Here is a 12,683-nt window from a genome sequence, read left to right as displayed (position 1 = left end):
CTCTTGAGCAGCGGTGAAACAAAATTGATTGAAGGAAGACAAGACTAGAACATGGGCAGAGGCAAAACTGAAAATGCAAAAGTTCTGCTTCCTCTGGCAGCTTAAATAAATATAGCTGCTGACTGCTGGAAACTGAAACTGTTGTATGCAAATACAGAGGATCTTAAAAGTACACTATAAAAATGGTTGAATTACAAATCAGCGATAACAAAGGAAGAAGAAAAATAGATTACAGTCATGTTTGTCTTTTGTGTTTAGCACTGGACAATTCTTCACAACAGTGGTTACAGTACTTGTTAGACATATTATATTTTGAACTTTCTGCAGCAAAGCATTATGCTGTTTGACCAACTATTATAATTATGGATCAGACAGATTCATATAAGGCTGTGCAGATCTCCTCCTTTTCAGCTGCATGAATATGGATGCCAAAACAAGGCGAAAGTGATATTAAAAATGAATGACAACAAAATGAAAAGGGCACCAGGTGGCGACATTAGTCTGTCTGAGCCTTCATTTGCAGAGGTGCTTACTGTCAGCAAGGGAGATTTTAAAGGGCACCGTAGTCACGTTAGGACATTAACTTTTTGTTCTTTGGAACCAAGGTTTATTTATTTCCATCTTCTACTTTGTAAAAATGACCAAAAGCAAAAAATCTTTGCTACAGTGCATAAACTATTACATTTTAAATATAATTTTTCAGTTCAGCTAACTACTCAATAGGGGGCAATAGTCATTTGGCCACCACAGTCCATTTTCCTGATTGTTTGCTTTATAAGAACTCATACATCTTTTAAATGTCTTTGTTCACTGAAGGAGGCATTACAGTAAGTTATGTTAATAATGATATTATAATAATGCATTTTAATTCAACAGCGCTTTTCAGGATACTCAGAGACACTTTTCTAAAAAAACAGTACATTAGGCACAAAAATAGGTGAAGCAATAATGCATAAAATACAAGTGAAACCATAAAACTAGCAAGGTGATATGTAATATCAGTTGCATCATGGTAGTATGTTACATCAGGGCTTTTCAGTGTGTGAGACTGTGGGCCTCCCCGCAGACCAAGCTTAGAAAAACGTGCCCGCTTTTTAGTTTAGTTCAGTTCTAGCATGTACTGTAGATGGGATCATGTAGCAGCTACGTGATCCAATATACATCCAACAGTTGAGTTAAAATAGCCTAATAATGACATAATTTAAAACTGCGTGCAAGTGCAAGATTCTAGGTAAAGGAAAACAGTAAAATTCCCCCAAACTATTTCCATAACCAATTTAGAGTTATTTAAGCAATCCTAGAGCATGGTTCTCATTTGGTATCTAAAAAAAAATCTGTTTGTTAGAAATCCTTCTTGAACATCGGGTACACCTCAAGTCTCTAAGCCTCCCCTGAAACAGTTTGGTGCTCCCCAGGGGAGGCCCGCCTCCCACTTTGAAAACCCCTGTGTTAAATAAACCTGAGTGGAAAGTGGAAGAACAAGCCAATATCTGAAAGATCATCACATGAAAACTGAAGGGATCATATGTTACTCCTGTGGTGGGAATAAAATATCAATATCCACAGACACATACACACCTCTGCAGCATAAAGAAAACTCCTTCTTGAATGACTCATTTCACCATTTTATTTACTTCAACTGCAATAGTGATTGAGCAAGGTTGATCCACAATGATTGTTTTGTTTTTGTTATTAATTAATTAATACTTTCACTGTCTGAGATGTCAAAAGTTAAACATGAACAAATTATGTTCTACTTATGCAGGTAACTAACATGAGTCTTGTTCCTCTTAACATGCTTAGTTAATTAATAAATCTTATGGTGCATGGAGCGAACAGTGGATGTTGAACCAAAATCCAGTCCACATATTCGTTAAAAATGAAGACAAGAAAAATGGGAGAGCTCATGTTTGTATAAAAAATATAACATTTTATTTCCAGCTACAAAGTGAAACATGTAACATATTTGTCACACTTCTCAATAAAATAGTAAAAAATACTGTCATACACTATTGATACACTCCGAAGCACAGAACACATTTGCCTTTTAAATTAACTTAAACTGTACAAATATATACATAATTTACACATCAACAATAAAAAAGGAATGAAATTACAATTCTTCCAGTCTTTTCTTCTATGTTTGTACACTTTTGTTTCTATATAGACACTTGGTTTCTTCCTTCTGACCTGAATCAGAAATAGTCAACATGTCTTATTTAGTTTTTTTTTCTCAGTGCCGTGGCAAAGCCCACTGTGTTCCATATCTAACCCTAAACTCAGCTCGCAGCTTGCTTTCTCATCCACATGCTGGGCGGAAACTCTGACCTTTCCTCTACTCTGTGAGCAGAGTGAGCTGCACAGACACAGAGACAAGGCCGACATTCAGGCCTGCGCTAACAGACACACACACACACACACCCACACACTCACACACACACATACACACAAGGAAACATTCAAACCTGTTTGTACAGGGGCACACTGGCCTGCTGTGGTCTGCGTGCTCCATCTACAGCTGCTTAGAGTTTTCTGGTCTGGTCTGGGCTTGGGGGGTGGGGGCAGTTATTCGACACCTCATTTAGAGAGGAGGTCATGGTTTAGATAAGGTATAAAAATGCATACATTAAAATGGACGGGTCTGTTAGAGGGATTTCAAGGGGAATGGGCGGCAACCTGACAGTAGGTTTGTCAAAAATAGAAGTTATAGTGCAGGAATTTCTTGGAGCTGCTACGCAACCCTCTGTCTGAGTCTATGTGGCTGATGTGCACCAGCCATACAAAACACACAGACACTGAGACAAGTGTCTGGACTACTTTTACAATGAGAAAATGACAAAATAAAACATTAAAAAAACATATATACTGAGCTGCAAAATGAGATGGAGTTCTGTTTGTTTTCAAGTCATAAGCTGCGATCATCCTTCAGTGGCTCACGCCATGTCTCCCACCATCTTCTTGTAGTACATGGACTCGAAGATGTCGTTCTCGCCGGGGCAGTTGTGGTGGCAGGCGCAGGACTTGATGAACATCATGTGCTTCTTCATGACCTGTCCGTCGGGGCATTTGAACTCCATGGGCAGGGTGGTGGTTCTGTGGGGGGTGCAACAGCGGCCATCCAGGCAGACGCCGCAGAACTTTGGCCTGTAGGACTTGGTGGTGGTGCAGCCAGAGATCTCAAACTTCATGGGCTTGGAGAGTCTGGGAGTACGGATGCACTTTTTTCCTTTCTGTAGGAGGGAAAGGATGAGAAACAGAAACTTCAGTAAGCATTCTTTGGTTATTTAAATGCTGACATTGTCTGTAGAGTCCATGAAAGCACTACAGTTTAACAAAAACTCACTCTGATGCTCTGCTCCAGCTGTGACTCGCATGGTCGCACCATACACAACCGGGTCTGTTTCTCCAGGCGGCATTCGCGGTTATCATTGGTGACCCTGGTGGAGATCCCGAGGCCGCAAGTCTTTGAGCATGCGCTCCATTCAGTAGTCTGAACCAGGCAGTTCTCCCTCATCATGGAGGGATCTGGGCCAAAAGTCTCTTCCTCTCTGTAGGCTGTAAACACAGGAGGAAACACTGGATTAGAAAGATCCTGATTATGGCTAATTTCTGTATGAAGACCAACAAAGAAACTACAGCCTTGTGTGCTTCAAAACGACCTTATGATACAGAATAGGAGACTAACTTACCGGCCAAAGCAGAACCCACAAAACTGTGTCTGTAGGGAGAATCGCACTCCCACTCCTCACAGCACTTCCCTGGCACCTTGACCCGTCGTGGCATGGGGCAGTCGGGGCTGGGAAGCCGGATGTCCATGGAGCAAAGGGGGACACAGCCCACAGCTCCGTCCAGACAGGTACACTGGTACTTGCAGCTGCTCTGGAAAGTCTCTCCACTCTTGTACACCATGCCTCCGAACACACAGGTGGCTCCATCTCGAGCTGTGGGGGAAACGACAACGGGAAAGGTCACGATTCGGTTCATGCATTAAGGACGTTTAAGACACTTCTGTAATGGCGCACAGCAGGACGTCACAGAAAAAGTCATTATTTTGCTTTTCCATGGCTCACCTGTGCACACTCCTATACGTCTGTTGATGGGGGCTCCGAAGTCACAGTAGAGGCCTTTGTGTGGGTCACACAGGTCTCTCTCAGTGCAGAGCTCCCCCATCTGTTTGGCGCAGACCCTGCAGCAGCCACAGCCATCCAGCACCAGGCTCACTCCTGGGGGGCACTGAGGGGGGGTGGAGGGGCACGAACACTGGTTGCCACACTCCTGACCTGCAGCCTGAGCAGAAGACACACACAGACATGTGCTTAGTTAAATATAATCTCCACAAACTGTATTACAGCTGTAGTTTTACATCCAGCACAAAGTGAATTCAGTGTTTTTAAGATTAGAGCTTATGTCATGTTTTGAGAAGAGCAAAGTTTAAAGTTTCAAAGCATTGCTTGTATATTTAAAGATAAACCTAAATCGACCAGGGCAGTCATTTTCAGTGTTTTTTAGACTTACCATGTGTGAGAGCATGATGCACAGGAAAGGCAGCAAAATCATTTTCTTCATTCCAGCAGACATCTTTTCTTCCTTGTAGAAATAGATTCTAGTTGTTCCTTAAGTCTTGTTGAGAAAGTCTTCCTTTAGTCTCAGAGTTTGAGCTTGAGAAACCTTTTCTGATCAAGTTGATCTCTTGTCTCGTTCGCCTCGTAAGGTTTCTCTGCTGCTCCGGTCACAGTCTTTCCTTTCTTGCCTTAGTGAAAGCTAGAGTTTAGCTTCGGTAGAGGAGTTGATCTGAGTTCTGACTGCACGGCCCAGCTCCCTTTATACTCGCTGGCCCTGGAAGCACGTCACTGGGGGCTGAATGGAGAGCCAGCCCTGGACAAACATGGACATACTTGGCATTCTTTCCTCGCTTCCTGACCCCCACTCCAGACATCCCACATTCCTGCTGTCTGAAGGCAAGGCTCTGCTGCTCGGCCAAACAACACTCTCTCTCTCTCTCAGAGCGGCTTTCATCTGGAATGGGAGGTTAAGTCTGGTTAGAGACCTGGGACCCCACACTGGGAATTCCTGAACACTGACTTCACAAACAGACAGCCGGTACCTATAAATATTCATTTAAAAAAAAAAACGAGCACAGTTCAAACGTGAAGGCACAAAGACCTTAACATGAAAGAAAAATGGACAACAGGTAGAAAGTTGTAAACATGCAATGATTCAATTAACTGATTGAAGTGTAAAGGGTGGTTAAGACTTTAAGCCCGCAAAGCATTCATCAGCTTTGGCTTCAAACGAGCACACCCAGCATCTACTTTAGTAAATTAACAGCTGTTAGGGAAAGGAAATTCATTTGAATCATTAGCTTGAGCTGGTTATCTATCAAGGTGCTCGATCCTGCACAGAGACTTGGCAACCGCTGCAAGTCTTGTAACTTTGTCTTCTGCCCTGGTGTGGTTACATCTGGGACACAGCAGTGGCTGAACTGCAGCTTTAAGCGCTACTTATTAAAACGCATTATGAGAACATTGTGATCTCTTATGCATGAATGAAACATTTTGATCACAAAAACTTCCTCCAGTCCTGTTTCATGATACACATATTATACAAATTATTTTGTCATGATCTGACCCCCCTCTGACCCATAATATGTACACCAGATACAGACTCATTTAAAAGTAGCAGTGGTGGAAGCATTCCCAACCTTTACTCAACAAACAGTAGCAATGCCACAATGCAAAAATACCCCAATACAGGTAAAAGCCCTGCATTTAAAATCCTCAGAAAACTGGTCCCTGTGACTGATATATTCATATATTTTACATCATTAGGTTGTTAATACTGCTGCGTCAGTGCATAAGTAGCATTCTACTATTGTTGTGGTGGAGCCAGTTGTAACTACTGTGTATACAGTTGATCCAGATGATTCCAACCTAGCCGTCGAGTCCCTTCCAAAGAGTGATAAATTGGAGTTGCGACACAATTAATGACATACAAAAGAAGAAAAACAATGTTCTGCCACACAAATTTTTATAAATCGTCTGGACTTTTCTCATTGCAGCTCTTTGGGCTTATTTTTATGACACTATCTGAAATCACTGGTTTAATCTTTCACAATGCATTGCAGTAATGTCTTGTGTAACTTGTACCTAAATGCAATACTTGAGTATTGTTACTTTGTTACTTTCCAAGGAATACCCAGTCTAACTTTCATGATTACAAAAATGCAAGCTACTAGTCTGTAAATAACTTCAGCATCACATACCCACTTCATCCAGTTTTCCTAATTTGTGATGCACGTAACAGATTTGACAGGTAGAATAATAGAATATATGCTTTGTATATTTCTGTCCTTTATTAAAGCTGTGGAATACTACAAGTTGATCCTGACAGTCTGTTTCCTGAGTTACCTGAGCTGAATGTGCTGCCCTGCCAAGGTATGCAGTACAGGTATTGAGGGGACAAAGACTAATGTTCTCAGTTAATGGCACTTCCCGAAATGGCTGTTTGTTGACTTGAGCATTCAGCTGCTTTTTTTTTTACTCCCTGAAAAGGCTGAGAGGAACAAAGCCTGAGGATTTTATCTCACATTTGACAGGGCTTTTTGACTCCACTGGGTCTTAGTCAGGACAAATCATGATTAAAAGAGTTGACTCTGGTGAAAGTGCATGAAGGAATGAGGGGCAGATATTACGGGAACAAAGGCTACATGTTCTCTGGCTTCTCACCTGCTTAATGAGGTTTAGTCTCTGACTAACTTGAAAAGGCCAGGTGTGCCCTGTCCCTGGCCAGGCTTATTTTACTACATCAAACCCTAGCGTGGAGGGTTGCAGGAAAGAGGCTAGACGGAGGTTTGTGTATTTTTTTGAAAAAGGGGATCACACACCAGGCCAGACTCTTATGAAAGGCGGCCCTGCTGCTTCTCCAGCCAGCGAATCGGAAATGAAAAACTCCCAGAGAAACCTGGAGCTGAAGGAATGTGAGGGAGAAGCCAGCAGACAGGGCTCTTACTACAGAGGAAGCTTTCCCATATAAGGACGTCTGCTCTTTTCCTAATATGGATATTTTCTTTCTCTATGCTGGCTCAGTACAGTAGGGGCTCCTGTTAGACCATCTGAGCAAGGAAAAACACAGCCGTGAGTGAAAGTGTGGTGTGTGTGTGTGTGTGTGTGTGTGTGTGTGCTGTCAGTCATTGCAGCCTCAGGGCCCAAACTTCAGCTCCATGATATCTAATGGAAACAGCTTGATGGAGGAACGTATGCCGGCCACGCTGCAAAACAGAACTCAAACTTGGCTGACATTTGTATCTTACGTGCAGAGTAATGCAGCTTCTGTCAGGTTGTTTATTAATTCAATTTATCATACATCACAGGCAATTTTCTGAATGGTTTCAAGGAATGTCATTTGAAAATAAAGTAAAATCCTACAGTAATTGTCCTTATTTGGGTGATTAAACTCATTTGAATGCCTTTTAAAGACTGCAAGACAGAGTAATAGAGTATTGAAGGTATATCTGAGTGGTCTACTCAGAAAAATGCATCTATGAGTTGCAAGATTTTTAGAAAACACAATGAATGTTGTTTTGACTGTAATGTTAACTGAGTTCAGTCTGTCAGTCTCCAGGTTTCCTTGCTGAATATCAGTAGGCCGACTGGCCATGTGCTCACTTTTCTGCAGATCTGGATGTGTGGATGGGTTGACTGTGGTGGCCAAAGGAAACCGCTCTGTGTGTGGTAGAAACAGATATGTCTAGGCTAAGTATAGACCAAGCTATTTGTCTAAAAAAGTAGATGTGGATTAAAATCAGTAATGGAACTGTGGTGGTGATACAACGTCGGGGGAGTCTGTTCAGCCTTGTGCTTGTTGGCATCAGTGTTGTTAAACATACCTGCGTGCATGTTGGAAAAATTAATTATTGTTCTTTGAGCAAACCAATGCATGCAAATTATAAGTGTGCCGGTGATGTTGGGATTCACTCATACTGTTAGGGTCCCGTTGAAATTATTAGATAACTTTCTACTTGACACTAAAATTTAACAGTAAAAGCCAAAACATGTGCAGCTTTAAATTCATTTTTTAAACTGGTGGATCTTTTTTTGTTATGTACAAGTACATAAAAACTCCAACCAATAAAACCATCACTAAATAACACCCCTATAATATAAAATGTATTTTATTTCCTTTAAACCTCCAATAACTAAGATTTTTAGGGGCAGCGGAAACAAGCTGTAAACAGAACAATGACACATTAACACATAAGTGGATATGGCAAACTTGTTAGCCTATTTACACATCTGGCAGATATGGAACACCACTATAAAAACAATTGCCTGTACGGTGAGACTCAACCAAAACAGTGGGGGAGAGTAGGTATACTATATACAGTAACACTGAAAACTAGAATCGGTCTCAGGGATACAGCTGACACCACAATGATAACATCATGCTGATATATTGTTTCACAGTTTTTATGTTTCTAAATAAAAATGTACCCACAGCACCTCCACCCTTACCAAGACAATGAACTGGTAGAGTGATGTTCCTTATTTAGCTTTGAAGTCACACTGATTTAAGGCCATGTGACTCATAGTAATTCCTGGCCTGCCATCTATCCTAGTCAGGCTTTACGTACATTGCTTCCTGCTACTTATAGCCTCATTACTTCACTGCTCGTTTCATAGCTACTGTGTGACATCACAAGGCTACATAACTGTGTCAGCTGGGAATTTTCCAACTTTAGGATCTGTGGAGATGACAGACTCAGTGTCTGACCAGACAACATTTTTATATGCCCACATCAGGCTCGATGGTGACAACACCATCCTCATTCAGTCGCTCCTTCAGACGTGGAAAGGGGATATTATTCCCATTTCCATCACACCATAGTTGATGATGTCATACGTGATGCTGATGTCACAGAAGAGGCCTCTGTGTCCTGTGGGACCTCTTCTAGCTGTTTCCATGGTTCCCACACACTGCTTGTATTCAGTACAGCTGCAGTCATACATTCCCACTTTCAAAGCTAAATTGTTAGATAAACATCAAAAGTAAAAAACGGCAGATCAGTCACACCAAACACTCTGTCCTGAGGCTACATTTTTGTTCCACACTGGGTCACATATAGACTTTAATTTCACAGTGAAAGTTTTTAGTTCATGTAGGGTTTCTAAAATCATCTGTCTTTAATTTGCGTTTGTGTACTTTCGATTTTATGCCAGTTTTAGAAAAATGCGTAAGGTTTAGTGGATGAATTTATCCAAACCACGCTGCATTTAGTGGACTTCACATCTACACGTTAAAAGGCAGTCTAATACAACAACCCAGCAATAAATGCCTGTATTCAATTTTTGGTCGTTCAAATTTAGGATCACTTTGGAGGCTGTTTGAACTGGCAACTAAGTGTATATGTATATGAACCTAGAGCGTTCTGTCCCAAACTGGGTCCATATTTGAAGCTCTGGTTGTGTTATCTGCACTCAGCTGTCCTTTCAACTAAATTCCATTAGTGGTAGCTGGCAGCCTATTTGAGGAATGTTCCTTGGTTTTATCCTTCAAACCAACCATCATATACCACTGTGTAAACTGCACATGAAACCAAGATCTCAAAATGATTTTCCTGCCTGTATATTTCTGCTTCTTTGAACTCCTGGGCGACCTGCAGAGAGACGGTGAGGGTGGAAAAGTTGAAAACAACATGGTGGAAAACAAGAGAGAAAGTACTGCTATTTTGTCATTTATTGACATTTTAGGCATTTTAGTTGACTTTCAATGAGAACGGTGGAAAAATAAGCACATATACTTATATCAACATTGCACACAGCCACGAATAAGGAATGCAGGACAAAGGAACAACTCTGCCAATACAGCAAAATAAGTGCAAAACATTATTGTGTCATCTGCAATGTGCAATTCCTCAGCAAAGCAAACAGGCTAATAAAGACGTGCTGGGAAAGTAAATCGCTGCTCTCTTTTACTGTTTGGAGATTGTCTGCAAAAACACTTAGAGGGGAAATTTTAAATGGAAGTGACGGTGATCTGTTGACATTTAACAATGGAGAAGGGACAGGTCAATTACTGAGAGATGAAAGAGTTGAATACTGATGGAAACTGTTTGAAGCTTGCCTATGAAGAGACAAGTAGTGGAAACTAATAATGGATTTGGAGCCTGGGATGATTTGTTGAGATTTAACAATGGCGTTGGTGGGCAGATGAATTGTCAAGATGGAAACTGTGTCTATTTAAAGCCTAGAGTGGTGGAAAATGTTCAGACTGGAAACATGCATGAGACCCAATCTTTTTCAGGCACAGCCAGCATAAAATAGTTGGGTCTAGGATTACTTGGGCTAATGGGCCGAGTTATTATATATTGACCGTTAGATGCCAGAGGGGCATAGTTGGAAGGTAGATTGCATTTTTTTGGTCAAATTTTCTCATAAATCATTTAGTTAGGGTCACCGAGGGGAATGCATTTGCCAGTCTTTGTTAACAAGGGAGAAGATATTTCTTTCATGTGCCTTGGACAAAGCATGTGGAGCTCGCAGGTGGAAACTAGCACTGGATTGAGTGCATGGGAACATTTGCACAGATATAACAAGGGGGGATTGATGGGTGGCTGAATTGTCAAAGGCAGAGAGAGAGAGTGAAAAGTGCCTTTTTAAAAACCTGTGTCCTGGAAAGTGTTTAGACTACAGACACTGATGAGAATTTGGGTTGTAACTCTTTCAACAAACAGCAGAAACTCATCTCAGCTGTTGATTTACTGCCACACACATGGATATGGATGTAAGGTGGTCTTAACTCAAACACAGCCCCATGTGGTTCCAGGATGGCCTCTGTTCTGTTTCAGTGACCTGTCAGCTGAAGGTCGAAGGGTGTTTCTAATCTTAGACTTCATGCCCGAAATACCTCTGCACCTCTGGAAATCATATTGAACCGTGATGGTCAGATGAAACCAGGCAGAATTTTGGGGCAACGTGACTTCAGTCTTGTCCATGGAGCCAGCTCTTCATCATCATGAAACCATTGGCAGTAAAAACTAAGAAAGCTGCCTTTTTCAGATTTAAAGATGCCTGTGCTAAAACAGTGAACGCTGAGGATCATATAGTGTCTATGACCTTAAAGATGGTCTGCCCTTTACAGGTGATGGTTTCTAAATATAGCGTGGGTCTGGCCACACACAGTGCTACAACTACAATGAAAGCATTAAACTGGAGCACACAGAGAATGACTAAGCTTGTCAGTTTGCTGAAGGTCTGTTCACTAAAAAGGAATAGTTCCACATTTTTTCTTGCTGGAAGTTAGATGAGAAGATCGATAACATTCTCATGGCTGTGGTTTAAGTATGGAGCTAGAGCCAGGTGGTGATTAGCGTAGCTTAACATTAAAACTGGATGTAAGAGGAACACATAGACTAGTTCTGTCAAATGCTAAAAAAATGCACCAGATAGACAAGTTGTGGTTTAACATGGTGAAAGACATTTTGACATGTCACAGTAAAAATAGCACAGGTATGAATAATAAAATTTATGATGGCTGAATTCCATTTAGTGGCTTCAGGGTCCTGGCATTTTGCATGTTGGCTCAATGTCACACTGTCACTGCCTTGATATTTTCAGTAACATCTGTGCTTTGTCAAGTCAAAATATCTGCTGTAAAAAAAGGCCTTCAGCCAAGCGTCACAACTTCCTACAGTCTTTCTAGAGGAAGTGTTGTTCGTTGAGAAATAGTTACAGCATGTAACGCCCTCTAAAACCGCAAACTGACTTTTCACATTTCTGTTTGTGTACGTACTAAACAGACAGATACAAAGTGTTATTTAGTGAGTTTTAGTCCAGGCTAACTGTTTCCCCCTTCTTCCAGTATGTAAGCTAAGCTAGACTCACTGTCTCCTGTCTCCAACTCAATATGTAATGGACACACTGAGAAGCCTGCAAGTTGCAGTGGAAGAAGACAGGACTGGCAAGTAAAGAGGAATTACACTAAAACTTACATAACCCAATGGACGAAACCGAAAAGTATTATTTGCACAACCAATCATGTGGCAATAATTGGAGGTGACGGTGTATTGCAAGTTGGTAAGTAAGCTGTGTGCAATGCAGCAGCTAAAATCAAATGCAGGGCTTCTTTTTGGTCACATTCTAGTTGTTTTGCTTGTGTGAACCTAAAAATTTCCGCAGTAAGAGATGGTTTTATGTGAAAATGCCATTATATTTTGCTTTTAAGCCTATGATCATTGTGGTGTTTTTTTGCCATAAATCTGTCATTTTTGCCTTTGTAAATATGCCGACTCAAAAGCTCTTGGAGATCACACATACGCATTCGTGAAAAGTGGCTTACTATAAGTGCTTTTAACCTCCATAGAAACAAGAGAAAAATGTCATCAAATTACTGCCAACCTTAAGAGACATGTTGCTGAAACCAAAATGCCTGCAAACCACTGATTTTCAAAGGTACAATACATGTACTTTTTTCTTACGACATGCTTTGCGCTTTCGTGGCATCAGACACGTTACACTGTTTTGCCGGATGAGGTCCAAGCCACCTAGACATTTTTTAATTGGACACATCTGTGGAAGTGAGTCTCTGAAGCACCACAATCAGTCACTGTTGCTTTTTTAATTTCAAAGTGACTTTTATCATCCAGTTACAGCAGGGCAAATAATCTCGGCAGGTTTTCAGTGTTCTCA

General features: G+C 41.2%; 1 protein-coding gene across 1 annotated transcript; it reads right to left on the bottom strand.

Annotated features, from left to right (window-relative positions):
• Positions 1-1,909: 1,909 nt before the first annotated feature.
• Positions 1,910-4,807, bottom strand: ccn2a (cellular communication network factor 2a). Its single transcript, XM_046061209.1, has 5 exons — positions 4,516-4,807; positions 4,071-4,287; positions 3,690-3,941; positions 3,344-3,555; positions 1,910-3,230 (listed from the first exon to the last, which is right to left on the bottom strand). Exons 1-5 carry the CDS (start codon positions 4,576-4,578, stop codon positions 2,934-2,936), a joined length of 1,041 nt encoding a protein of 346 aa, XP_045917165.1. The 5' UTR covers positions 4,579-4,807; the 3' UTR covers positions 1,910-2,933.
• Positions 4,808-12,683: the final 7,876 nt, after the last annotated feature.

The sequence above is a fragment of the Micropterus dolomieu genome, linkage group LG10, assembly GCF_021292245.1.
Source record: "Micropterus dolomieu isolate WLL.071019.BEF.003 ecotype Adirondacks linkage group LG10, ASM2129224v1, whole genome shotgun sequence".
NCBI lineage: Eukaryota > Metazoa > Chordata > Actinopteri > Centrarchiformes > Centrarchidae > Micropterus > Micropterus dolomieu.
The sequence above is the reverse complement of the archived record's forward strand: the minus strand, read 5'-3'. Positions and strand labels throughout refer to the sequence as shown.

Coding starts and splice junctions, on each gene's coding strand:
- ccn2a (XM_046061209.1), bottom strand. CDS start 4,578: ATGTCTGCTGGAATGAAGAAAATGATTTTGCTGCCTTTCCTGTGCATC. Junction 4,288..4,515: donor GCATCATGCTCTCACACATG/GTAAGTCTAAAA, acceptor TCTTCTGCTCAG/GCTGCAGGTCAGGAGTGTGG. Junction 3,231..3,343: donor AGCTGGAGCAGAGCATCAGA/GTGAGTTTTTGT, acceptor TCCCTCCTACAG/AAAGGAAAAAAGTGCATCCG.